We start from the raw sequence: 27,124 nt of genomic DNA on the forward strand, positions 1-27,124 counted from the left end.
AGCCCAAGGCGGGTGGATCACCTGAGATCAGGAGTTCAAGACCAGCCTGGCCAACATGGTGAAACACTGTCTCTACTAAAAATACGAAAGTTAGCCGGGCATGGTGGCGGGCGCCTGTAGTCCCAGCTGCTCGGGAGGCTGAGGCAGGAGAATTGCTTGAATCTGGGAGGCGGAGGTTGCAAAGAGCCGAGATTGTGCCACTGCACTCCAGCCTAGGGGACAGAGCAAGACTCTGTCTCAAAAAAAAAAAAAAAAAAAAAAAAAAAATTTAGTAGTTGATGAGACACTAGATAATGTGGAGTGTTCCTTATCAATGCTAGAAATGCTAGGAAAGACTGACTTGAAAAAACTTTTTTTTTTTGAGACGAAGTTTCACTCCTGTCGCCCGGGCTGGAGTGCAATGGGCGATCTTGGCTCACGGCAACCTCCACCTCCCGGGTTCAAGTGATTCTCCTGCTTCAGCTTCCTGAGTAGCTGGGAATGTGCCACCACGCCTGGCTAATTTTTGTGTTTTTAGTAGAGATGGGGTTTCACCATGTTAGCCAGGCTGGTCTCGAGCTCCTGACTTCAGGTGATCCTCCCGCCTCAGCCTCCCAAAGTGCTGGGATTACAGGCATGAGCCACCGTGCCTGGCCTCAAACTTTCTTGAAAGAGACGTCTCACAACCTCTTTAGGAATAACTGAAGCCATACTTCACTAAAATGAAGGATTTACAAGAACAAACTGGATCTAATTCAGGAGATCAGTGGAAGGAAGTTCCAGGATGGCAGTTTCTAGAAAGCAATTTGGTTCAGAGTCGGGTAAGAGGACTGAAGTTTCCCAGAAGTTTAGGGAAAAGATGGTAAGAGCAGAAAATCAATCTGTAATCTATTACATCTAAATTGATAAATCAAGGGCCGGGTGCAGTGACTGACACCTATAATCTTAGCACTTTGGGAGGCTGAAGTGGGCAGATCACTCAGGGTCAGGAGTTCAAGACCAGCTTGGCCAACATGGAGAAACCCTGTCACTACTAAAAATATACAAATTAGCTGGGTGTGGTGGGGGGCACCTGTAATCCCAGCCACTCAGGAGACAGGGGCAGGAAAATCGCTTGAACCCGGGAGGCGGAGGTTGCAGTGAGCTGAGATCTTGCCACTGCACTCTGGCCTAGGCAACAGTCCACTTCATCTCAAAAAAATTTAAAAACAGCCGTGCGCGGTGGCTCACGCCTGTAATCCCTGCACTTTGGGAGGCCGAGGCGGGTGGATCACGAGGTCAGGAGTTCAAGACCAGCCTGGTCAATATGGTGAAACCCCATCTCTACTAAAAATACAAAAACTTAGCTGGGCATGGTGGTGCACGCCTGTAGTCCCAGCTGCTTGGGAGGCTGAGGCAGAAGAATCGCTTGAACCCGGGAGGCAGAGGTTGCAGTGAGTGGAGACTGCAGCCACTGCACTCCAGCCTGGATGACAGAGACTCCACCTCAAATAAATAGAAGAAATATATATATATATATATATATATATATATGTCATATATATATATATATATATGTCATATATATCTCATACATACACGTGTGTATATATACACACGTGTATGTACGTATATACACACGTGTATGCATGTATATACACGTGTATGTATGTATATATACACGTGTGTATGTTTATACACGTGTATGTATATACACATATGTATATGCACACGTGTATGTATGTATATACACACGTGTGTGTATGTATGTATACACGTGTGTATGTATATATAGACACGTGTGTATGTATAGACACGTGTGTATGTATACATACACGTGTGTATATGTATATATACGTGTATGTATACATGTATACACACACGTGTGTATATGTATATATACACACATTTACATATATACGTATATATATGTATGTATATATAGAGAGAGAAATAGCATGTTAGACACACAAGCAGCTCTCAGACTAAACATCTGTAAGTTCCCTCTCACAGTGAGTAGAGTAAGGAGAGGTAGAGGCTGGTGCTTTTCATTATTAGCCTGTCTGTGTTATTTGATTTTGTTTTTAATCCCATAAAGACATTACTTTTTGCTAAAGAGAGAACTACAGTGAAGGAGAGAGCCAGACAAACCTGCTCTAGTCCTCCCACTTGGAACAAGCCCTTTTCTGGACTCCATATCGCCACCCAGCAGAACCAGAAGAGCAGCCAGACTTCTCCAAAGTCTTGTCCACATCTCCTCGGCCTCTCTAGAGCTTGATACCACTGACCACTTCCTTTTTTTATTATTTATTTATTTAATTTTCCAAGACAGAGTTTCGCTCTTATTGCCCAGGATGGAGTATAATGGCACGATCTCGGCTCACTGCAACCTCCACCTCCTGGGTTCAAGCAATTCTCCTGCCTCAGCCTCCCGAATAGCTGGGATTACAGGCACCTGCCACCACGCCCAGCTAATTTTTTGTATTTTTAGTAGAGATGGGGTTTCATCAAGTTGGCCAGGCTGGTCTCAAACTCCTGATCTCAGGTGATCCACCCGCCTCAGCCTCACAAAATGCTTACAGGAGTGAGCCACCATGCCTGGCCTCACCTTTTTTTTTTTTTTTTTTTTTTTTTGAGACGGAGTTTCGTTCTTGTTGCCAAAGCTGGAATGCAATGGCGCGATCTCGGCTCACCGCAACCTCCGCCTCCTGGGTTCAAGCAGTTCTGCCTCAGCCTCCCCAGTAGTTGGGATTACAGGCATGCACCACCACGCCTGGCTAATTTTGTATTTTTAGTAAAGACGGGGTTTCTCCATGTGTTCAGGCTGGTCTCCTGACCTCAGGCGATCCACCCACCTCGGCCCCCCAAAGTGCTGCGTTTACAGGCGTAAGCCACCACGCCCAGCCACACTTCTTTTTAAAAACACTCTCAGCCAGGCACAGCAGTTCATGCGTGTAAACTCAGCACTTTGGGAGGCCGAGGCAGGGGGATTGTTTGAGCCCAGGAGTTCAAGACCAGCCTGAGCAACAAAGACCCCTCCGTCTAAAACAAACAAAAAAAAAGATAAAATTTAAAAACCTCTCTTCTCATGGTTTCTCCCACCTGGGTTTCCGCCTGCATTTCATGCCATTCTCTGCTGTCCTCCTGACTTTTAAGTGTTAGAGAGGTTTGGGGACCAGTTCTAGGCCATCTTAATATTCGCTTGCCCCTGATATTCTTATCCATGCTTGTGGTTTTATTTACCACCTATGCCCCAATATTCAAACATGCCTGCAGACCAGGTTGCTCTTTTGAGCCCTAGACCTAGATCGATAGTTTCTCCCCATGGATTCTGCATAGGCTCCTCAAATTCAAAATATCCAGTATCGGACAGGCAAAGTGGCTCACGCCTGTAATTCCAGCACTTTGGGAGGCTGAGGTAGGTGGATCACTTGAGGTCAGGAGTTCGAGACCAGCCTGGCCATCATGGTGAAACCCCATCTCTACGAAAAATACAAAAATTTGGCAGGTGCGGAGGTGCGCACCTGTACTCCCAGCTACTTGGGAGGCTGAGGCAGGAGAATTGCTTGCACCCGGGAGGCAGAGGTTGCAATGAGCCGAGATCACGCCACTGCACTCGAGACTGGGCAACAGAGGGAAGACTCTGTCTCAAAAAACAAACAAAATATCCAGTATCCCTCTTTCAGTGTAGACCATCTTAAAAATGGCACCAAAGCACCTTAATACTGTCTTCTCCTGCACCTCCCAATCCCCATATATAGCCAAGCACCAAGGCTTGTCTAGACATTTTCCACATCTGCCCACTCATCTTCTGTGCTTTGGCCCTGGTGCCAGCTGCCACCTGGATGGCTGAGGTAGCTTCCTAAGTTGCCCCGCTGCTTCTCCTCTTGTTCTTGTCCAAACCAGTCTCCACAGTGGCTACAGTGATTTTTTTGTTTCAATAGATACGAGGTCTCACTATATTGCCCATGCTGGTCTTGAACTCCTGGGCTCAAGTAGTCTTAATGCAGCCTCCCAAAGTGCTAGGATTACAGGTGTGAGCCACCGTGCCCGGCCCCAGTGATCTTAAAATACAAATTTGAGGCCCAACCTGCGCGACAGAGCGAGGCTCCGTCTCAAAAAAAAAAAAAATAATAATACAAATTTGAGTGTCATATTTTACTCTTAGCAGTTTGCATGAAGCCCCAAATCCTCAAGGCACATATGCCAACGCAGGAGCCCAGGCATAAACTATCCTGCCGACCTTTTCACCTCATCATCAACCAATCCTAACTCTGCTTCCAGCGACGTGGGCTCTTTCTGCGTGGTGGGGGTGACCCAAGCTCCACCTCTTGTTCATCTTACCTCCCAGGACTGTATGTCAATGTCTCTCCTCTAGGATTTCCTTCGTCTTCTAGATCATCACCTCCCCACTCTCAGCTCTCATCACAGCCGTGGTTGGTCGTCTACCTCCCCTATAGACTGGAAGCTTCTTTCGGGCCGTGGGCTTGGCTGCCCTGCTCACCACGGTGTCCATGCCTTGGGCTCAGATGTTTCACAAGAGTTTGTTGAATGAATGTGGGAAAAGGATGGACAGGGTATAGACAGATGTGGAGGGCAGGCAGACACGGATCCTGAAGGGGACACACAGACCGAACCTGCAGTGGGAGGGGTCGCCAACAGGACCGACTGGCCGGGGCGGAGGGCAGGGCCGCGGCTGGCGCGCGGCAGGTGGTCAGAGCAGTCCCGCGCGGGAGAGCTGGGCGCTCTCCAGGCTGCGCCTCCGCAGGGGGCGCCCGTGGCCCGGGGCGTGGCCTCGCGCAGACCCGCCCTCCTCGCCGGCGCCAGGGCAGGCGGGCGGCTGGCAGCTGTGGCGCCGACATGGCTGCGCTGGTGGAGCCGCTGGGGCTGGAGCGGGGTAAGCGCGCGCCAGGGGGCCCTGCCCACCCGGGCCGCCGCCTGCATACCCAGCCCCCGGTCCCCGCCCTTCCCGGGTCAGGCCGGTGCGGGTGGGCCAGCGGACCGCGGGTGGGCGGGGCGGGCGCCGGGGCCGGGCGGTCGCTAGGTGTGGGAGGCTCCCTGGGCGCGGGCCGGGGCGCGGGGCGCCCGCCTTACACCCCGGCCTGTGGAGGGGTCCCGGGGCCGCAGGGCCGCTGGTGGCGATCTCTTCTGCGCCACCCCGGACTCTGCGGGGTGTCCGACTAGGCTTCGGCCGTCCTCCCCGGACTGTGCGCTCGGCCTCACTCTGCCGCTCTCCTTGCTTCTCTGCGTCTCGGGGTCTCTGACACTCGGGGTTTCTGCGCCCCGCCCCCGCCCCGCAGACGTGTCCCGGGCGGTTGAGCTCCTCGAGCGGCTCCAGCGCAGCGGGGAGCTGCCGCCGCAGAAGCTGCAGGCCCTCCAGCGAGTTCTGCAGAGCCGCTTCTGCTCCGCTATCCGAGAGGTGAGGGGCGCGCGGCGCAGGGGCGCGAGCTGGTGGCCGTCGTCCTCCTCCTCCTCCTTCTGCTTGTCCCGAGCCCGGAGACTACGCCTCCCGGCAGCTCCCGAGGCGGCTCGCCTTGGGGTTCCAACGCTTCAGTTCAGGGGTTCTTCGGGAGTTGTAGTTTCCTCGGGCTTCTGTTGCGGGGGCGGGGCGGATCCTTGCGTGGTAGCGGGAGAGGGTCTAGAGGCCTGAACTCCTGCGTATAGGGCTGGAGGAGCTGGCGGCTCCCTGATGCCGCTGCCTCCTCACCCAGGTGTATGAACAGCTTTATGACACGCTGGACATCACCGGCAGCGCCGAGATCCGAGCCCATGCCACAGCCAAGGTGGGCCCCGCACCCCATTGCTCCTGGTGTCTATTTAACTGCCTAGTCGAACTCAATATCTCCTTCATGCCAGTCATTTCTGTTTCCTCCCTCATGATTTTTGCTAAATCTATGTGCCACCCTTACTATTATTAAATAATCGCACATTTTTAACTTAAATGCCATACTAAGGCGTCTTTAGCAACTGCAAATGGAAACAATATGGCATGGCTGGCTAGAAGATAACCTTCAACATCTGTACAGTGCAAACCAGGAAAGTCATGGCGCTCTGACTTCTCACTGCACAATAGTTAGATGCTGCTACCTCTTGCTGCTGTCCGGAGGCTCAGATCTCCCTCCAGGCCTGGCTTTCCTCTGTTTAAAAGTAAGATTGAGGCCAGGCACGGTGGCTCACGCCTGTAATCCCAACACTTTGGGAGGCTGAGGCAGGTGGATCAGTTGAGGTCAGGAGTTCGAGACCAGCCTGGACAACATGGTGAAACCCCGTCTCTAGAGAAATACAAAAACAAACAAACAAACAAAAAAACAAACAAAAAATTAGCCGAGCATGGTGGTGGGTGCCTGTAATCCCAGCTGGATTACAAATGAGACTGAGACAGGAGAATCGCTTGAACCCGGGAGGCCAAGGTTGCAGTGAGCCGAGATCGTGCCATTGCACTCCAGCCTGGGCGACAGAGTGAGACTTCATCTCAAAAAAAAAAAAAAAAAAAAAAAGTAAGATTGGCAAGTATGGGGTATTCAAGACACACACCAAATGGACACTTTCTCTTGCAAATGAACAGAAAGAGACGCACAGTCATTACGGGGGATCGTGCATTGTGCCATGGCAAGTGTCCCGTGCTTGGGGATAGCAACCCAGGCTAAATCGCTGTCCTCGGTCCACATCCCCCACCCCAGCCTTCATGCCCACCTGGAAGGGGCCCTCATCTTCAGTCACTTTCTCTCTCCCAGGCCACAGTGGCTGCCTTCACAGCCAGCGAGGGCCACGCACATCCCAGGGTAGTGGAGCTACCCAAGACGGATGAGGGCCTAGGCTTCAACATCATGGGTGGCAAAGAGCAAAACTCGCCCATCTACATCTCCCGGGTCATCCCAGGGGGTGTGGCTGACCGCCACGGAGGCCTCAAGCGTGGGGATCAACTGTTGTCGGTGAACGGTGTGGTGAGTGGAGGGCTGAGGCAGGACTGGGGGACACAGTCTGTCTAAGGTAGCATAGCCCCTGCTTTTGACATTCACTCAACACACACTGAGTGCTGTGTCTATGGCTAGCCCTGTGCCGGGCAATGTTACAGACCCTGAGAGATGTTGGCCTCAGCTCCCTACACTCAACCTTCCCTCTCTGGGGAGGGCAGTAGGCCCCGGCCGAAATAGTCCTAATCCAGAGACATAATAATGAGGAAGTGCAAAGTACTGTGACAGCCCAGATGTGGCACCAGGCCAGTGTAGATACAGGAAAGTTTTGCAGAGTAAGGAACATTTGGGTTGGGTGTTAAAGGATGAGTAGGAGTTCTCCAGGCAAACAAGGTACAGGGTGTTCCTGCTGAGGGTACTGTGGATAAGGATACTGACTTGGCATACCTCTGAGCTGAAAAGAAAGGGCTTAGTTCTGATGGAGGTCTGGGACATGCAGGTAATTAAAATCACTGTGGTTGGGCTGGGTGTGGTGGCTCACGCCTGTAATCCCAGCACTTTGGGAGGCTGAGGCACGTGGATCACTTGAGGTCAGGAGTTCAAGACCAGCCTGGCCAACATGGTGAAACCCCGTCTCTACTAAAAATACAAAAATTAGCCAGGTGTGGTGGCAGGCACTCGTAATCCCAGCTACTTGGGAGGCTGAGGCAGGAGAATCGCTTGAACCTGGGAGGCAGAGGTTGCAGTGAGCTGAGATAGCACCACTGCACTCCAGCGTGGGTGACAGAGTGAGACTCCCTCTCAAAAAAAAAAAAAAAAAAAAAAAAAATCACTGTGGTTAGAGTTGAGGGAAGCATAACTGGAGAGATGGCTGGGGTCAGCCATACAGGACCTGAGTGCCAGCCTGAGAAGCTGGGACTTCGTCCCATGGGTGCTGGGGAGCTATGGGAGGGGTGAGCCAGGGATAAGCTCAGCTTGCAGGTGCAGAAGGACCCCTCTGGGACTCTATGGGAGATGAACTGAGGGGAGAGACTAGAAGCCAGGCCAGGGAAGAGGCTGGGGTAAGAGTCCAGAGAAAGGAGGACAAGGCCTGAGCTGGCCCAGGGCTGTGGGGACAAAGAAGAGGGAGTCAAGGCAGGCGGGCATTAGTGGGCTGTGGGCAGGGAGGCCACAAAGATGGATCTGGACGTTTGGCCAGGGACTGAGGGAACACGGGGCTGTCCCTGACATGGGAATCCTGGGAGGTTTTGGAGGAGGACACTGAACCAGGAGTTAATGACTCTCCCACGAGGAGGACATGAGGCATTGGCATCTCAGGGCTGGCACCAGGCTCACTAGCAGTGGGTCCCATCTCCCAGTGGGGGCTGGACGAGGGCAGCGGGCCCCAGGCTCAGCTGTCTGTGTTGGGCCCTGCAGAGCGTTGAGGGTGAGCAGCATGAGAAAGCGGTGGAGCTGCTGAAGGCGGCCCAGGGCTCGGTGAAGCTGGTTGTCCGTTACACGCCGCGAGTGCTGGAGGAGATGGAGGCCCGGTTCGAGAAGATGCGCTCTGCCCGCCGGCGCCAACAGCATCAGAGCTACTCGTGAGCCCCTGGGTCACCACACCCCTGGGGCCTCCACTGGCTCCCTTTAACCCCAGGCTCCCAAACCAGGCCAATGCCTCCTGGATCTTCCAGCCCCGGCCCCTCCTCTGGGATCCTGACCCTTGACCCTTGGCCCAGGCTCTCACCCCAGGCTAGTCTGGCCAAACCCCCTGGGGAGCCCTTAGCTTCCTTCCATCCCAAGATATGGAACGTACTGTGGCTGGGATCCCTCAGCCCACTTCCGTGGGCCCTTGCCCCTGCAACCCCAGTCCTGCCTCTCTCATCTACCCGGAGCCTCCCTGATCCCGGGTCCCTTCTCCACCCCACTTGCAGGTCCTTGGAGTCTCGAGGTTGAAACCACAGATCTGGACGTTCACGTGCACTCTCTTCCTGTACAGTATTTATTGTTCCTGGCACTTTATTTAAAGATATTTGACCCTCACTGAGTGTCTGTGTGTCTGTCCTGCATCCCTGGGTTGGTGTCTGGAGATGTGGAGGGAATGCGAGGAGCTGAGGTCAGGCCAAGCCCTTGAGAAGCCTTTTCCAGAATCTGAGAACAGAGGTTAAGACCTCTCCCTAGGTCTGAAGGCGGAGACAGGCCGGCTTCCAAGAGACTAGTCCGAGGGCGGAGGGCGGAGGCCGGGACGCAGTCTGGGTCTGAGTGCTGGGGCAGAACTGAGGACAACGCCGCCTACCCTTAAGAGCGTCTGAGGGCGAAGGCCAAGTGCCTTCCTCCAGAGTCCTGAAACGCAGCTGGAGCCAGTGGGCGGCCTCTGTGTGGGCGGGGCGGAGCGAACCATTAGCCTCGTCCGCCGGGGGAACCCTGCAGGCCGCACTACTGTCTGCGTGGGAGTCGCGGGTGGGGGTGCCGCGTGCAGTTCCCGAGGCGGGCGCAGGGGTGCAGAATGAGGTGCCCTCGCCCACCGGGCGCTCACTCCACCTTCCAACCACAGCGCGTCTTTCCGGAAGCTGCCCCCGCGTTGAAATCCAACCTTTAGCCCCATCCCGCTGCCCGCCCAGCCCTCGTGTCCAGTGCGGCGCGAGGGCTAGTGCGCGCCACTGCCGGGAGCCGGGGTCGCGACTCGCGTTCCACGCCGCGCGCTACTCGCTCCAGGTGACATCATCCCCCTGCCGGGCTCCGCCTGCCGCCCCAGCCGCCTCACGCCGCGCGCCTATTGGTCGACGCGCCTTATGCCCCGCCTCTCGCTCTCCGCCCGCGCGACCCCTCCCGGCCGGTGTGGAGGCGGGGTCTAGTCGCCGGCCGGCGCCGACGCTGTTTCCCATTGGCCGCTCATCGCCGTCTGTCAGTCTCCTGTTAAAGGGGCCACGACCGCCCGGGAGCCGTGGGGGGGGAGGGGGAGGGAGGAGGAATTTTTTGGGGGGGAAGGTGGGATTTGGGGGGCGCTGGTGGGCACCCCTGGATCTGGCGGCTGCGGCCTCGCGGGGGGAGGCTGATCGGTGACAGGGGCAGGGGGCTATTTTGGGGGTAGAAGGCAGTGAGAGCGTGAGGGGGAGGGGGGTCCCCAGCGCCCAAGCCGGAGCCAGAGACGCGGAGCCCGCGCGAGCGTCGGAGACAGGGCTCCGAAGCGACAGAGCCGGGCCCCGGCCGCAGCCAGGGGCCCCGCCCGGCCCCCCCACTCCACCCCACGTCCCTCCTGCAGCCCAGCTCCGCCCGCAGCCGCCGCGGACCAGGCAGGTAAGAGCCCGGCCCGGCCCTCCTGGCAGCGCCCACCCCGGGGACCCCTTGGCGAGCCTCCCCCGCCTCCCCGAGATCCCGGATTCCCTTCCTCATCCCAGGGGACCCCCGAGCCCAGATTTCACAGCCCAACCCCGGGGACTCAGGCGTGCCCCTCCCGGCGCCCAGAGTCCCCGACCGAACCCTAGAATCCCGGGCGCACAGCCGCCTCGCGCCTTCTCCAGGGCCCAGGAGCTTGGATTTCCCGGTCCGGCCCCGGGACCCCTCTAGAGCCTAGATCCCCCTTCCTGACCCTGTTCTGGGAGCTCCAGACACCCGCCGCGGCGGTGCCAGACTCCCCAGGCGCGTCCGCATCGTCCCCGCTTCGCGCACTCCGTCTCCCGTCGCCAGCCTCGGGCTTGCACAGCCGGCCGCGTCCCACGGTCCAGGCAGGCTCGGCGGCCGCCCTGGACACAGGCCCGCTCTGGAGCTGTCCATGGTCAGCGCGCTCGTCAGCCTCGCCTCCCCCCACCTCCCGCCGCCGCCACCAGGGAGGGGGCGCAGGCGGCGCGGGGATCCCCCCCGCCGCGCCTTTGACCCGGGAATACCCGGGCCCTCCCCGACCCAGGCGCCCCAGCCTCTGGGTTCTGCCGGCCGGGCTCGTGGCCCCGTCCTCGGCACCCCAGGTTCCTGGGACTCCAGCTGCTCCCTGAGGATCCAGGGCTTCTGAATTTTCCTGTTCTGGTCGCCGTGGGGACCATGGCACCCGGGCATGCAGCTCCCACCCCGTTCGGGAAGCCTGTCCGTGTCTACACCTCTGCTGGCCGCAGGTGGTAGCCCTCACCCCGTCAGCACCTAGGGATCCTGTTCCCCAGCGTTTGCTCTGCTTAGAACCCCGTTCAACAGCCGCTGTGCCCTGCAGACACACAGACTTAGCCTCCTGGCACCCAGCATCTGCTCCCTGAGGGACTCAGGCGCCATGACTCCCTTCCTTTGGGGGACCCAGAATGTGATTTTCAATGCAGTTCTCTGACTTCTGTTCACACTCCCACTTGGGGACCTAAATGTCTTGGTCCCAGTCTTGTATCCCCTCAGGGACCCAGGAGTTCAGACCCCAGCTTCTGTACTGCCCACCAGCTTTTACCGAGGCTGTCTGCCTCAACCCTCTCTCCAAACAAGACCTCAGGCTCTCACCTTCCAATCCCCCATCATTTACCTCCACAAGGATTCAGGAGTCCAGGCTCCCAGCTCTGTCCACTGCCCTCCCCAGCAGGTATCTAGTTTCTCAGGTCTCATTTTAGGAACCAGGTCTTCACAGCCTCATCACTCTGCCCTATCAACTTCACATCTCCTGTGGCCTTAACAAACCCTTATCTCATCCTCATGTCACCCCAGGTAGTGGGCTTCAGGACTCTCTACTCTTTCCCCTAAGACGCAGCTTGTTGAGATGTTTCTAGCACTCCATTGCCCCCTGAGGCTCAGATGAGTTCCCACTCTTCAAGTACACTCTCCCAGGCCAATGAGCCGAACACAAATCACCTCCTCCAGACGTATTCTGTGGCCTGCTGCCATACAAATTTCTTTTTCTTTTTATTTATTTTTTTTGAGACAAGGTCTCTGTTGCCCAGGCTGGAGTGCAGTGGCACAATCACAGCTCACTGCAGCCTCCACCTCCTGGGCTCAGGTGAGCTTCCCACCTTAGCCTCCTGAGTAGCTGGGACCACAGGCACTCACCACCAGGCCTGGCTAATTAAAAAAATTTTTTTTTGGCCAGGCGCGGTGGTTCATGCCGGTAATCCCAGCACTTCAGGAGGCTGAAGCAGGCGGATCACCTGAGGTCAGGATTTTTAGACCAGCCTGGCCAACATGGAGAAACCCTGTCTCTACTAAAAATACAAAATTAGCCAGGCATGGTGGCACATGCCTGTAATCCCAGCTACTCAGGAGGCTGAGGCAGGAGAGTCGCTTGAACCCTGGATGTGCAGAGGTTGCATTGAGCTGAGATCATGCCACTGCACTCCAGCCTGAACAACAAGAGCGAAACTCCGTCTCAAAAAAAAAAAATTATTGTATTTATTTATTTATTTTTTTAGAGATGGGGGTTTCGCCATGTTGCTCAGACTGGTCTGAAACTCCTAGGCTCAAGCGATCCTTCTCCGTTGGCTCCCAAAAGTGCTGGGATTACAGGCATGGCCATCTTGCCTGGCCCGGCCACATTTCTTGTGGCACATGTGCTCTTGCATTGCTCCATGTTCTAGATTCCTTCTAAACACAAGAACACTCCCAGTTGATGTCTGTTCTGTGTTCCATTTTCATTCCAGGCATGGTCTGAGTTCTAGGCCAGATGCCAATTTTTTTTTTTTTTTGAGACGGAGTTTCACTCTTGTTGCCCAGGCTGGAGTGCAATGGTGCGGTCTTGGCTCACCACAACCTCTGCTTCCCGCGTTCAAGCGATTCTCCTGCCTCAGCCTCCTGAGTAGCTGGGATTACAGGCGCCTACCACCATGTCCGGCTAATTTTTTGTATTTTTAGTAGAGATGGGGGTTTCTCCATGTTGGTCAGACTAGTCTCGAGTTCCCGACCTCAGGTGATCACCCGCCTCGGCCTCCCAAAGTGCTGGGATTATAGGTGTGAGCCACTGTGCCCAGCCTTTGTTTTTTTCATATATTTAGATAAGACCCCTGAGCCAGATTCTGATCCCACCGTATCCTCAGACATGTTCCAAAGTTCTAACAACCAGTCCTTCCTTCTTTGCTAAATGTTTATTTCAAGTGTGTTCCAGGTTTCAGCCACATTGTTCTAGATTCCATTCTCTTCCCAGGAGCAATCTAACTTCTAAGATGTGTGTGTTCCAGTATGTGCTCTAGGCTTCCTAATTCGTGCCATTGATTCTAGAATGCCCTTCCCTGTTTCCCTGTTTTAGGGTCTAAGGAAGCTCTATCTAATTGCACATTCTTTTTTGTTGTTGTTGTTTAGTTGTTTTTTTGGGGGGTGGGGGAGACGGAGTCTCGCTCTGTCTCCCAGGCTGGAGTGCAGTGGCGCGATCTCGGCTCACTGCAAGCTCTACCTTCCAGGTTCACACCATTCTCCTGCCTCAGCCTCCCAAGTAGCTGGGACAACAGGCGCCCACCACCACGCCCAGCTAATTTTTTGTATTTTTAGTAGAGACAGGGTATCACCGTGTTAGCCAGGATGGTCTCTATCTGTTAACCTCGTGATCCGCCTGCCTTGGCCTCCCAAAATGTTGGGATTACAGGCAGGAGCCACCACGCCCGGCCTGTTGCTTAGTTTTTATTTTATTTTTGAGATGGAGTCTCGCTCTGTCATCCAGGCTGGAGTGCAGTGGTACGATCTCAGCTCACTGCAACCTCTGCCTCCTGGGTTCAAGCAATTCTCCTGCCTCAGCCTCCCAAATAGCTGGGACTACAGGCACATACCACCACGCCTGGCTAATTTTTTTTGTATTTTTAGTAGAGACAGGGTTTTGCCATGTTGGCCAGGCTGGTCTTGAACTCCTGACCTCAAGTAATCCCCATCCTGCCTCCTAAAGTGCTGGGATTACAGGTGTGAGCCACCGCGCCCGGCCTGTTATTGTTGTTTAGACATTGGATCTCATTATGTTACTGAGGCGATCCTCCAAAGTGCTGGAATTACAACAAGCAGGAGCCACTGTGCCTGGCCCTAATTTCACATTCTTTTTTTTTTTTTTTTTTGAGACCGAGTCTCACTCTGTCGCCCAGGCCAGAGTGCAGTGACGCAGTCCCGGCTCACTGCAACCTCTGCCTCCCGTGTTCAAGCAAATTCTCCTGCCTCAGCCCCTCGAGGAGCTGGGATTACAGGTGTGTACCACCATGCCTGGCTAATTTTTGTGTTTTTAGTAGAGACACGGTTTCACCATGTTGGCTAGGCTGGTCTCAAAATCCTGACCTCAAATGATCCACCCGGCTCAGCCTCCCAAAATGCCGGGATTACAGGCGTGAACCACCGCACCCGGCCTCATATTCTTAAATGTAAAAGATTCCCAGTGAAGTGTTCTACATAATGTTTTCCTTCCCCCGGTTCTAGGTTCTAGGCCCATTCATTTTCTGTCATTTTTTCCCCAGTGCAGCCTTAGTTTAGAACTTGTCCCCTGGTGGATCGTGGGTTTTCTCCTCCATCTGCCACTTTGGCATTGTAAGCTTGTTCTAGGCTCTCTCTTCTTCTGGAGCCTTCAGCCTAGAAATGTCCTTATTTCCAGAACAGCCCCCCTCCTTTGCCAGCTCAGTCTTTATTCCAGGAAATGCTCAATTCTCAAAATGCATCCTTTTGATCCCTCCCCCTCCCCGCCCTATAGACACTTCTAAGTTCCAAGCAAACTCTTAGACACAGGATAAAACCAAGGATGTGACTCCTGCTATATTCTTTTTTAAAAATGTAATTAAATTAAAAAGAAGTCTATTTATTCATTTATTTTGAGACCAGGTTATGAGACTGGTTAATTTTTGTATTTTTTTGTGGAGACAGGGTTTCACCGTGTTTCCCAGGCTGGTCTCAAACCCCTGGGCTCGAGTGATCCTCCCACCTTGGCCTCCCATAGTGCTGGGATTACAGGCATGAGCCACCGCGCCCGGCCCCCTGCTATATTCTGTGTTATACCTTCATCCCTAGCAGGTTCTGAGTTCTAGATTTTTTTTTTTTTTTTTTTTTTTTTTTGAGATGGAATCTCGCTCTGCTGCCCAGGCTGGAGTGCAGTGGCGTGATCTCAGCTTACTGCAAGCTCTGCCTCCTGGGTTCAGGCCATTCTCCTGCCTCAGCCTCCCCAGTAGCTGGGACTACAGGTGCCCGCCCCCGCACCCAGGTAATTTTTTGTATTTTTAGTAGAGACGGGGTTTCACCGTGACCTCGATCTCCTGACCTCGTGATCCACCCGCCTCAGCCTCCTGAAGTGCTGGGATTACAGGCATGAGCCACCGCGCCTGGCCCCCTGCTATATTCTGTGTTATACCTTCATCCCTAGCAGGCTCTGAGTTCTAGATTTTATCTGCTGACTATGTTTGTTATGTGTTGCATTAGGTATATTAATGGGTGTCACTATGTATGTGGGGTTCTGGGGTGACCTGGACACTAAGTTATTGGGTTGCTCTTGGCTGGTTCTAGATTATAGGCTTCAGAACTTAGTTCTAGATTACTCTTAGTCCTATGAGCGGTTCTTACCCCAAGCCATTGAAAGCGTGGAACCATATGTCTATCCCCCACCCTGTACTGTGTGTAGTAACCTTCTAGGTTCTATGTCCAGCCTTGCTGTGTTTTTTATTTCCTTCTCGGTGAATTTAAGGCTCTGGAACAGCCTCCCCAAAACATCTGTGTTGCATCGTCAGAGTGGGTTGCTGGTTTTAGATATCATGTTGGGGCTGGGCGCGGTGGCTCATGCCTATAATCTCAGCACTTTGGGAGGCCGAGGCGGGTGGATCACGAGGTCAGGAGATTGAGCTCATCCTGGCTAACATGGTGAAACCCGTCTCTACTAAACATACAAAAAATAATTAGCCGGGCGTGGCGGCACGAGCCTGTAGTCGCAGTTACTTGGGAAGCTGAGGCAGGAGAATCGCTTGAACCCTGGAGGCAGAGGTTGCAGTGAGCCGAGATCGCGCCAGTGCACTCCAGCCTGGGCGATAGAGTGAGATTCCGTCTCAAAAAAAAAAAAAAAAAAGATATCATGTTGGTTTTTTGCCTATGGCTGGCTTGCCCTCTTAGAATTGTTTTCCTGAATCTTTCCTCTGAGTGCTGGGATTCGCCTGCCTAGATTCTCAGATGCACCACTTCAAACACCCAAGGGGACAGGAACCCAGCTGCCTCCTCTCCCAGGGCCCACGGCCCTCAGGCCCTCCTCTCCTCACAGAAGTCCAAGGCCCCAGTCCCAGGCTTTGGACACAGTCCGCATATTGGGCGGGGCTGGGAATTATCCACGCTCAGAACCTGTTATGCGTTGCCCGCAGGGAGAGAAGGAAAAGAAGGAATTGAGTGAAAGTCCCTCCTGCTTTCGGCCGGGCCAGCTGGACCCGTCGGACCTGATGTGTGTGGAGGGAGCGGTTCAGGGGGCCTGGCTTCATCTCCGCCCTGCCCCTGGCTCCAGGGATCCAAGTCCAGCCTTCCCGCCCCAGAAACCCCGCCCCTTCCTTGTCCCCCGCCCTTGGGTACAGCCTCAAGAGGGCTGGGGCTGGGGTTGGTGGGAGCGTCCCAGAACTCCTGGGTCCTGGAGGAGGAGCCGTGCACCCAGGGACCTGGGGGAGGAGGAGCCTGAAGCCTGGGACTTCTGGGTCTAAGCGAGAAAGCTGAGAGCCCAGACTGTTGTCTCTTAGGGGAGGAGAGGGGTGCGGTCTCCGACTCCTGGGAATGGGGAGGTGGGGGCTGGAGGCGCAGGCTCCTGGGGTCTGAGGAACGAAAGGGACTGGGTCTTAGACTCTTGTGACCTGAGGGAGGCGGGAGCTAGTTCTTGGACTTCTGGGTCGTTAAGACGGTGAAGAAGTGATGAGCATGGTCCTGGCCATACTGGGTTTTGTTTTTTTTGGGGGGGGGGGGTTGAGACGGAGTCTCTCTATATCGCCAGGCTGGAGTGCAGTGGCACGATCTCGGCTCACTGCCACCTCTGCCTCCCGGGTTCAAGCGATTCTCCTGCCTCAGCCTCCCGACTAGCTGGGACTACAGGTGCGTGCCACCACGCCAAGCTAATTTTCGTATTTTTAGTAGAGATGGGGTTTCGCCATGTTGGCCAGGCTGGTCTCGATCTCTTGACCTCGTGATCCGCCGCCCTCAGCCTCCCAAAGTGCTGGGATTACAGGCGTGAGCCACCGTGCCCGGCCGTTATTGTTTTTTTTGAAATGGAGTCTCACTCTGTTGCCCAGGCTGGAGTTCAGTGGTGCTATCTCGGCTCACTCTAACCTCCACCTCCCGGGTTCAAGCGATTCTCGTGCCTCAGCCTCCCCAGTGGCTGGGACTACAGGCGCATGACACCATGCCCGGCTAATTTTTTTTGTATTTTTAGTAGAGACGGGGGTCACCATGTTGGCCAGCCTGGTCTTGAACTCCTGACCTCAAGTGATCTGCCCATCTCGGCCTCCCAAAGTGCTGGGATTACAGGCATGAGCCACTGCGCCCAGTCCTGGCCTTGCTTTTTTTTTTTCTTTTCCCAAATGAAGTGGGTCTTTAGATTCTTAGGGAGCTGGGGTCCAGATTTCTGGGAAATTGAAGGAGGGCAGGAGTTGGGCTGGCTAGTAGGTGAGACCAACCCTGTGACATTATACAGGTAACCACATCCTAGTGACCTAATCCTGGGTCCCTGGCCCTGTGGCCTTCTTAAGGCATGGTTCTGGTCTGGGCCTCAGTTTTCCTACCCATGCAATGGGTTGAGGGGGATTCTCAGTAGAGCCAGAATAGGTAGAGACTGATTTTCTCCACATTCACTCGTACAATGCCAGGGTCACCCAGCTTTGGTTCCTTTGAGTGGGCTAGGCTTAGGTTTGCTGCCAGTGTCTGTTGGAGTCTGACCTCAGTTTTCCCAAATCCTCTCACCCAGGTAGCCAGGACTGTTTTCCTAAGAGCAATGGCTCAGGAACAGTGGCATACTTTGGGATGCTGAGGCAGGAGGATCCCTTGAGCCCAGGAGTGAGACCTCGTCTCTACAAAAAAAAAAAAAAAAAAAAAAAAAGGTCAGGCGCGGTGGCTCATGCCTGTAATCCCAGCACTCTGGGAGGCCAAGGTGGGCAGATCACGAGGTCAGGAATTCAAGACCAGCCTAGCCAACATGGTGAAACCCTGTCTCTACTAAAAATACAAAAATTAGCTGGGCGTGGTGGCGGGTTCCTGTAATCCCAGCTACTCGGGAGGCTGAGGGAGGAGAATTGCTTGAACCGGGACCCGGGAGGTGGAGGCTGCAGTGAGCCGAGATCGCATCACTGCACTCCAGCCTGGGTGACAGATCACTCCAGCTAAAAAAAAAAAAAAAAAAAAAAAAAAAAAGATAAAAAGAAAGAAAGTAGGGAAAGGAAAAGAAAAGAAAAAAATTAGCCAGGTATGGTGGTGGCGTGTGCCTGTAGTCGCAGCTACTCAGGAGGCTGAGTTGGGAGGACTGCTCGAGTCTGAGTTGTTCAGGCTGCAGTGGGCCGTGATCGCGCCACTGAACTCCAGCCTGGGCGACAGAGTGAGACCCTGTTAAAAAAAAAAAAAGAATAGGCCTCAGTTTCCCCTGGCAGCACCTGGTGGCCAATCTTTGGTTTCCCTGGTGGAGTGACAGGGTGGTGGCGCCTGTTTCCCTGTGTCATGATCACAGTGCCTGGGCCTCAGTTTCTTCTGTGCAGTGTTTGGTTTGCCCCCAACTATTTCCCCTACGTGGTATCCGAGTGGCCGTGCCTCAGTTTCTCTGTTGTGCCTTGACAAGGCCGGTCTGTTCCTTGCCCTCCCCGCCCCGCAGGCCCGCACCGCCGCCATGATGTGCGAGGTGATGCCCACCATCAGCGAGGATGGCCGGCGGGGCTCGGCGCTGGGCCCGGACGAGGCGGGCGGGGAGCTGGAGCGCCTCATGGTCACGATGCTCACGGAGCGCGAGCGCCTGCTGGAGACGCTGCGCGAGGCACAGGACGGGTTGGCTACAGCGCAGCTGCGGCTGCGCGAGCTCGGCCACGAGAAGGACTCGCTGCAGCGCCAGCTCAGCATCGCGCTGCCCCAGGTCTGGGCGGGACAGGGGCGGGGCCTGAGGGGGCGGGGCCTCGGCTGAGAAGGCGGTCCGGAAGGGGCCGGGCTTGGCGCCTGGAAGGGAGGAGTCTGGGCGAGGCTTGCCGTTAATGGGCGGGGCCTGAGTGGCAAGGGACAGCGGGACTTAGCAGGGAGGGCGGGACCTTCAAACTTCCAGTCCCAGTGAATGAAGGAGACAGGGAAAGGATTGAGCTGAATGTCCCGATCCTGCCAATGTCTGGACAGGAGTTTGCAGCTCTGACGAAGGAGCTGAACTTATGTCGGGAGCAGCTGCTGGAGAGGGAGGAAGAGATTGCAGAGCTGAAGGCGGAACGGAACAACACGCGGGTGAGGGGCGTTGAGGGCGGGGCCTAAGTGGGGGCGGGGCCTCGTGGTGTTGAAGTGGGGGGCGGGGCCTCGCAGTGTTGCAGCGTGACCTATTTTTTTTCCCCATCTCGCCTTTCTGTCTTCTCCTCTTCCCTGCTCCCACTTCCTGGCTGGTCTCCCACTCTGGTCCCACTCCTTCCTCCCTGTCTCCATAACTTTTCTCTCTTCTGTACCACCGCTTCCTTGACCCCGACCTCCTCTCTTTTCCTGACCTGTCCCGGTGCTCCTTTATATGGCTCCATCTTTTCCTCCATGTGTCCGCCCTACCTGTCACCCTTTTTCTCAACTCTGCCCCTTTTCCCTTGCCTCTTTTCCTTGACCCCATGCCGTGTGCCTGTAGCTGCTCCTGGAACACCTGGAGTGCCTGGTGTCCAGGCACGAGAGGTCACTGCGCATGACCGTGGTGAAGCGCCAGGCCCAGTCCCCGGGTGGGGTCTCCTCAGAGGTAGAAGTGCTCAAGGCTCTAAAGTCTCTCTTCGAGCACCACAAGGCCCTGGATGAGAAGGTATGAGAATTGGAAGAGCACGGGTGGAGAATGGAAACCCATAGTTGACTGGGGCTGTTCTGAGTGGGAGAGAATCTGGCCGTGATTGGTTGGGGATGTTCTGAGTTGGAAGAATGTTGACTGTGATTGATTGGGACAGGATACATAGACTGGGACCTGACTGGTTGATAGCAGAAAAATAAACCAGGTGGGGGCTACCAGTGGATGGGGCAGACTGGATAGCTGGTTGCGGCTGCATACCCGTTATGGAGACAGGAGCCCCAACGCTGCCCTATCGGATCCGTCCCAGGGGTGTTCTGGACCAGGGACAACTGTCCTAAATTGGGTCTGGTCTCCAGCTGACTGTTGCCCTGCCCGGATCCCCAGGTCCGGGAGCGGCTGCGGATGGCGCTGGAGCGCGTGGCAGTGCTCGAGGAGGAGCTGGAACTGAGCAATCAGGAGGTGCGGGTGTGGCCAAGACAGGGAATTTGAATCCAAGGGGAGGGGCTAAGGGGCTGCCCATGGGGCGGAGCCGGTTGGGTGGGTTCCAGAGAGAATCTATCGGGGCAAGACTAGGGCAGACAAGCTATGGGGTTGGACTATAGAGAGAAACCAGTGGGGTTCCTAAGTGGGCACGCATTGCGCAGGGCTAAGGGGAGAATCTCCCAGTGAGAGTGAGATTAAGGGTAGAACCAGGTGCTGGGGCTCAGGCTGGGACTAAGGAGGAAGTGATTGAATGGGGAAAAGCGGGGCTAAAGCGAAATCTTTGTCCAGGAGGCTAAGGGGAAGAGTAAGGGTAGACGCCCTCCGTGGTGGCGGCTAAGGAGGGATGTAAGGAGGGAGGGGGCCTAAGGGTAAACCGTGGGGTAGGCATGGCCCCAGCACGACTGGAGGCATCTCAGATGGGGCCGCCTATCCCCTTAGAGGGCCAATGCCAGTGAGAACTAGAGCTGGGGGTTCAGGGAGCCCCTGTGCTGATTCCCCTTTCACACTTCCAGACTCTGAACCTTCGAGAACAGCTGTCTAGGCGGCGGTCAGGGCTGGAAGAGCCGGGCAAGGATGGGGATGGGCAGGTGAGACATGGAAGTCCCCTCTCCGTGAGCTCCATTCAACTCCCTGACTTTGTGATGGTGTTTGTAATGTTTGGTATAATCCTCATTGGCCCTAAGACGGCTGCACCTCTAAGACTGTCACAGAGCTTGGACCTCTGATTCAGGTCACCTAGCTAACTTCTGTGACCTCCTTCACTGACCCCCGTGGACTCTGACCAGCATGATCCTTATTGATCTTTGATCTACTTTCAGCTGATTGACTTTCTCCTTGGATTTCCTCTGTGTCTCCGGAGACACTCTGGGATCTTGTCCCTTCCTTCCCTCACTCCAGACTCTTGCCAATGGCCTGGGTCCTGGCGGGGATTCCAACCGGCGCACAGCAGAGCTGGAGGAGGCCCTGGAGCGGCAGCGCGCTGAGGTGTGCCAGCTGCGGGAGCGCCTGGCAGTGCTGTGCCGTCAGATGAGCCAGCTGGAGGAGGAGTTGGGCACCGCGCACCGTGAGCTGGGCAAGGCAGAGGAAGCCAACTCCAAGCTGCAGCGCGACCTCAAGGAGGTGAGGCCCCCAGGGAGGCGGGCTGCCCTCGGTCCCTCGCCTTTCCGTAGAGCTCTCCGTCGCGCATTGCTCATGAATGGCGGAACCTCGATTCAGTCCACAGGCTGGGTGACTCCTCCTCTTTGAGATTCAGTTTCCCCACGTGTGAAAGGAAATATATGATTCTCATCAGAGGGTGAGCCTGTGGCGCAGAGTAGGCGCTCCATAACTGCTCGTAATTACTTTGTTACCTAACTTTGGGTCCTTCTCTGGTGCCTCTAAATGGATTTTTTTTCTTTTGTGAGACAGAGTCTGGCTGTGTCGCCCAGGCTGGAGTGCAGTGGCGTGATCTTGGCTTACTGCCACCTCTGCCTCCCGGGTTCAAGCGATTCTCCTGCCTCAACCTCCCAAGTAGCTAGAACTACAGGCACCTGCCACCATGCCCAACTAATTTTTTTTTTTTTTTTTTTTTTTTGTATTTTTAGTAGAGATGGGGTTTCACTATGTTGGCCAGGCTGGTCTTGAACTCTTGATCCGCCCACCTCGGCCTCCCAAAGTATTGGGATTACAGCAGTGAGCCACCGCACCCAGCCTCTTTTTTTTTTTTTTTTTTTTTTGAGATGTAGTCTAGCTGTGTCGCCCAGGCTGGAGTGCAGTGTCGGGATCTCGGCTCACTGCAACCTCTGCCTCCCAGGTTCAAGCGATTCTCCTGCCTCAGCCTCCCGAGTAGCTGGGACTACAGGTGTGCACCACCACACCTGGCTATTTTTTTTTTTTTTTTTGATATCTTCAGTAGAAATGGGGTTTCACCATATTGGCCAGGCTGGTCTCGAACCCCTGACCTCAAGTGATCAGCTCGCCTCGGCTTCCCAAAGTGCTGGGATTACAGGTGTGAGCCACTGCGTCCAGCTTCTAAATGGAATGTTTTGTGGGTATTTCACCCCTTTCTGGCTTAGGCCGCTTTATCCTAATCCCAGTGACCCCAGGGAGCTGCTGGGAAATGCGGATCTCGATTCTTGAAGGCAGTGGATGAGAAAGAAGAGTGAGCACTAGGACTAGCCTGGGCAACATAGCGAGACCCTGTCTCTACTTAAAAAAAAAAATTAGCCGGGCGTGGTGGCGGGTGCCTTTAGTCCCAGCCACTAGAGAGGCTGACGCATGCCAGGCGCGGTGGCTCACGCCTGTAATCCCAGCACTTTGGGAGGCCGAGGCGGGCAGATCACGAGGTCAGGAGATCGAGACCATCCTGGCTAACTCGGTGAAACCCCGTCTCTACTAAAAATACAAAAAATTAGCCGGGCCTGGTGGCGGGCGTCCGTAGTCCCAGCTACTCGGGAGGCTGAGGCAGGAGAATGGCGTGAACCCGGGAGGCAGAGCTTGCAGTGAGCCGAGATAGTGCCACTGCACTCCAGCCTGGGCAACAGAGCAAGACTCCGTCTCAAAAAAAAAAAAAAAAAAAAAAAAGGTTGAGGCATAAGAATCACTTGAGCTTGGGAGGTGGAGGTTGCAGTAAGCCGAGATCAGTACCACTGCACTCCAGCCAGGGTGCTGGTTGCTCACGCCTGTAATCCCAGCACTTTGGGAGACCAAGGCAGGCAGATCACCTGAGGTCAGGAGTTCAAGACTAGCCTGGCCAACATCGTAAAACCCCCGTCTCTACTGAAAATACAAAAATTAGCCAGGCACGGTAGCGGGTGCCTGTAATCCCAGCTACTTGAGAGGCTGAGGCAGAAGAATCGTTTGAACCTAGGAGTTGGAGGTTGCAGTGAGCCGAGATTGCACCACTGCACTCTAGCCTGGGTGACAGAGCAAGACTCTCTCTCTCAAAAAAAAAAAAAAAAAAAAAAAAAAGGAAAGAGAGAGAGAGCCTTCATCTGGGATTTTAAGCCTGGATAGCCGCGGGGGCTATTGGGAAATGTAGCCCCACCACGTGGGCTACCAGATGAGGGTCCATCTCCCATGAGAACTTGAAGCACTTCTTTTGGGGTTCTAAGCCTCTGGTACCCTGGTAGCTCTTGAGAGGTGTTGCCTTCTAGGTAGAAGGGATCCCTATTTCCCATGAGACCCCAGGACACTTGCTCTTTGATTCTAAGTTTGCTCTATGCCAGAAATTAGTGAGAAATCCAAGGCCTGGGTTTTGAGGAGAGAGCTGGAGTGGAGACTTCACATCCCACGGGCCTCAGATCCTCTGCACCTGGAAGATCTGAGCCTGCAGTGTCCTAGAAGCTCATGGGAGGTGTAGCATCACCATTTTAACTCGCAGATGGCAGGGACTTAAGATGGGCTAGTCCTGGGAGCTCTTAGCGGGTGTGATACCACCATTCTGACTCCCATGTCAGGGCACTTTGTTTCCCAGGGAACAAGGGGATGCCCCGTCCTCTCCCCCAGGGGCTCGCAGTCCACGGGGCCCTTTGCCACCTCCGCAGGCGCTGGCGCAGCGGGAAGATATGGAGGAAAGGATTACGACGCTGGAGAAGCGCTACCTGAGCGCCCAGCGCGAGGCCACGTCTCTGCACGACGCCAACGACAAACTGGAGAACGAGTTAGCTAGCAAGGAGTCGCTGTATCGGCAGGTGGGGGCGCAGCCGGGAGGGGCGATGGGGGCGGTGCCGGGGCCCAAGTGACCCAGCCCATCCCCTCCCCCTGCCTCTCCCTGCCCCAGAGTGAAGAGAAGAGCCGTCAGCTGGCCGAGTGGTTGGACGACGCCAAGCAGAAGCTGCAGCAGACGCTGCAGAAAGCGGAGACCTTGCCCGAGATAGAGGCGCAGCTGGCGCAGCGCGTGGCGGCCCTCAACAAGGTGCGGGGAGAACTTGCGTGGTCGGGGCCTTGCGTGGGGAAGGGGTGGGGCCTAGAGGAGGCGGGGCCGTGAATCTGGAGGGGTAGGAGCGAGGTCAGAACCCTGGATTTGGGGGAAAGGGTGGGGCCTAGGGGCTGAGAAAGGGACAGGACTTGGAATGGGGAGGGCCTGGAGGTTTGCACGGGGGACGGATGGGAGCGGGGTTCTCTAGCCTGGACTGAAAGGACGGGTGGCCTGGAACCTGAGAGGGAAGGAACAGGTTCTAAAAAAGTGGACTAGGCGCAGGGGCGGGGCCTGACTCAAAGGTGCAAGGGAGGAGCCTGGCGCTGTGGGGGCGGGGCCTGGCGCTCAGCCTTGGAGGAGGTGGGGCTCGGAGCCTGACTGATCCTGGAAGGGTAAGTCACATGCCATGGGTTCCATCCTCTAGGCTGAGGAACGTCATGGGAATTTCGAGGAGCGGCTTCGGCAGCTGGAGGCCCAGCTGGAAGAGAAGAATCAAGAGCTGCAGCGGGTGAGGGGGCAGAAGACTGCACAGAGGGTGGGGCTTCGAGGCTGGGGCGGAGCTTAATAAGGAGGCTGGGCTGGGCCCGGGGGCAGGGCTTTGAGCAAGGGCGGTGGTCTGGGCAGGGTGGGCTTGAGCACGCCCGCTCCGCTCTGCTTTGCGCAGGCCCGGCAGCGGGAGAAGATGAACGATGACCACAATAAGCGGCTGTCCGAGACGGTGGACAAGCTGCTGAGCGAGTCCAACGAGCGCTTACAGCTTCACCTCAAGGAGCGCATGGGGGCGCTGGAGGAGAAGGTGCGCCCCCCATACAGGACTGCAAGACGCGGAATTCCGGGACTACCTCTTGCTGGAATCCTGGGGCCCCAGGCCTTTCCCTCAGATCTGTTATCGGAGGCCTCCCTAAACCCCGGCATCCTGAGTTGGGCAGCCTTCTCTGCTCTATTGTCCAGACCGCTTTTTCACCTATTCTAGACTTTCCAAGAGCCGAATTCAGGGGCACCCATGCCTCGAGTCCTCGACTTTTCCCAAAGCCTCCAACCCCACGGACCTCCAAACCCTGAACCCTCTGAGATTGCACAGGACGTCGCATCCCGGGGCTTCTCTCCCCAGAAACATCGTTGCCCCTGCTCCCCCGAAACTCACCACTTGTGTCCATCTCATTCCTCTTGGGTCCCCTCAGGCCTGTCTGTGTGCATTGGGAGCTGCCTGCAGCCCCACGGGCGTGCCCCCCTCAGGTCCCACTCCCTCACTTCACCTCTGTCTCCACAGAACTCTCTGAGCGAGGAGATAGCCAACATGAAGAAGCTTCAGGATGAGTTGCTGCTAAACAAGGTAGGGGGCCCTGAGGGGACAGGAGGAGGACGTTGGGGCAGTGGTCTGCAAGTCTGGCAGGGGCTGTTCCTCCTGGGCGGAGCAGATTCTAACCCGACACCTCCAACACCGGCCCCCAGGAGCAGCTCTTGGCGGAAATGGAGCGGATGCAGATGGAGATCGACCAGCTGCGGGGGAGGCCACCATCCTCCTACTCCAGGTGACAGCAGCCTTTCTGCCCTGCCCCCACCATGGAGCCCCGTTGGCCAAGCTCCTCCCTTCTGATCCCCACTTCCTGTCCTGAGACTTCTGACCTCTTTGGTTTTTGTTTTGTTTTTTTTTTTTGAGACAGAGTCTCACTGTCGCCTAGGCTGGAATGCAGTGGCACGATTCTGGCTCACTGCAACCTCCACCTGAGTTCAAGTGATTCTCCCTTCCTCAGCCTCCCGAGTAGCTGGGACTACAGGCGTGCACCACCACAGCCGGCTAATTTTTGTAGTTTTAGTAGACACGGGGTTTTGCCATGTTGGCCAGGCTGGTCTGGAACCCCAGGCCTCAAGTGATCTCCCCCCTCGGCCTCCCAAAGTGCTAGGATTACAGGTGTGAGCCACTGTGCTCAGCCCACTCTGGTTTTTGACCCTGACTTTATTTATTTATTTTTTCTTTCTTTTGAGACAGAGTCTCACTCTGTTGCCCGGGCTAGAGTGCAGTGGTGTGATCTCAGCTCACTGCAACCTCCACCTCCCCGGTTCAAGTGATTCTCCTGCCTCAGCCTCTAGAGTGGCAGTGATTACAGGAGCCCACCACCACGTCCGGCTAATTTTTTTATTTTTAGTAGAGACAGGGCTTCACCAGGTTGGCCTGGTCTCGAACTCCTGACCTCAAGTGATCTGCCCACCTCAGCCTCCCAAAGTGCTGGGATTACAGGCTTGAGCCACCAGGCCTGACCCCTTGACCTTGACTTCAGGACCCCTGGCCCTAGGTCTGTCTCTGTGACCCTTACCTCTGTGCCCTTTTCCTGACCCCTTGGTCCCTGACTGCTTTCCTCATGCCCACAGGTCTCTCCCTGGCAGTGCCCTGGAGCTCCGTTACTCTCAGGCACCCACATTACCTTCTGGTGCCCACCTGGATCCCTATGTGGCTGGCAGTGGTCGGGCAGGCAAGAGGGGCCGCTGGTCAGGGGTCAAGGAGGAGCCCTCCAAGGTCAGCAGCTGCCTCTGGGTCCTGGACTGAGCAGGGCTTGGGCGGGCAGCTGTAGGAAGTGGAACTAAATCCGTGGGGCTCCGGGAGGAAGCTGGGTTGAGAGGCAGGATCTCCTGGACTCACCCACTCACCCTTTCTTCTCTCCTTCCCGGCAACCCTCTTGCCTGGATGTCTCCTCCTGTGGATGTCCTGCCACCTGGTGAGAACCTGAGAGTAATGATGGGACAGGGAGGGGGGTGTAGAATCCCAGAGTAGGCGGGGTTAGGTAAGGAACAGGAGCCAACTGAGTCATGGGAATCGGGGCGGGGGTGGAGTCATGGGTGTGGGCGTGGCTTGGAGCGGGTTCGGGGAGGGATCAAGAACAGGGACCTGTCAAGAGAGGAAGTTGGAGGCCGGGCAGGGTGGCCCAGGCCTGTAATCCCAACACTTGCTGGCGCCGAGGCAGGCAGATCACTTGAGGTCAGGAGTTTGACAGCAGCCTTGCCAAAATGGCATTGCTACTAAAAATGCAAAAATTAGCC

General features: G+C 55.5%; 3 protein-coding genes across 8 annotated transcripts in view; 2 read left to right on the plus strand and 1 right to left on the minus strand.

Annotated features, from left to right (window-relative positions):
- The first annotated feature begins 4,763 nt into the window (after positions 1-4,763).
- Positions 4,764-8,894, plus strand: LIN7B (lin-7 homolog B, crumbs cell polarity complex component). Of its 2 annotated transcripts, XM_002829538.4 has the most exons (6): positions 4,764-4,855; positions 5,259-5,377; positions 5,670-5,741; positions 6,693-6,902; positions 8,289-8,452; positions 8,786-8,894. In XM_002829538.4, exons 1-6 carry the CDS (start codon positions 4,819-4,821, stop codon positions 8,805-8,807), a joined length of 624 nt encoding a protein of 207 aa, XP_002829584.1. In that variant the 5' UTR covers positions 4,764-4,818; the 3' UTR covers positions 8,808-8,894. The 2 variants fall into 2 exon arrangements, with proteins under 2 accessions (XP_002829584.1, XP_054396890.1); XM_054540915.2 differs by lacking the exon at positions 5,670-5,741 and having other exon boundaries at positions 4,789-4,855.
- A 40-nt stretch (positions 8,895-8,934) lies between these two features.
- On the minus strand, positions 8,935-9,611 carry C20H19orf73 (chromosome 20 C19orf73 homolog). The gene has a single exon (XM_009232872.2). The coding sequence runs from the start codon at positions 9,454-9,456 to the stop codon at positions 9,067-9,069; it is 390 nt and encodes a 129-aa protein (XP_009231147.1). The 5' UTR covers positions 9,457-9,611; the 3' UTR covers positions 8,935-9,066.
- A 351-nt stretch (positions 9,612-9,962) lies between these two features.
- Positions 9,963-27,124, plus strand: part of PPFIA3 (PTPRF interacting protein alpha 3) — a 31,012-nt gene continuing 13,850 nt past the window's right edge. For all 5 annotated transcript variants that reach the window (XR_008516670.2, XR_008516671.2, XM_054540916.2 and 2 more), the window contains exons 1-14: positions 9,963-10,148; positions 18,574-18,828; positions 19,080-19,181; positions 19,561-19,725; positions 20,092-20,166; positions 20,703-20,777; positions 21,088-21,309; positions 23,715-23,861; positions 23,951-24,085; positions 24,513-24,596; positions 24,753-24,884; positions 25,359-25,421; positions 25,541-25,620; positions 26,459-26,603. Coding sequence is in view for 3 of the 5 variants with exons in the window: in XM_054540916.2 (XP_054396891.1) it covers positions 18,589-18,828; positions 19,080-19,181; positions 19,561-19,725; positions 20,092-20,166; positions 20,703-20,777; positions 21,088-21,309; positions 23,715-23,861; positions 23,951-24,085; positions 24,513-24,596; positions 24,753-24,884; positions 25,359-25,421; positions 25,541-25,620; positions 26,459-26,603 (1,665 nt within the window). In the remaining 2 variants the exon portion in view is untranslated. The remainder of the gene's footprint in view (positions 10,149-18,573; positions 18,829-19,079; positions 19,182-19,560; positions 19,726-20,091; positions 20,167-20,702; positions 20,778-21,087; positions 21,310-23,714; positions 23,862-23,950; positions 24,086-24,512; positions 24,597-24,752; positions 24,885-25,358; positions 25,422-25,540; positions 25,621-26,458; positions 26,604-27,124) is intronic.

The sequence above is a fragment of the Pongo abelii genome, chromosome 20, assembly GCF_028885655.2.
Source record: "Pongo abelii isolate AG06213 chromosome 20, NHGRI_mPonAbe1-v2.0_pri, whole genome shotgun sequence".
Taxonomy (NCBI): Eukaryota; Metazoa; Chordata; class Mammalia; order Primates; family Hominidae; genus Pongo; species Pongo abelii.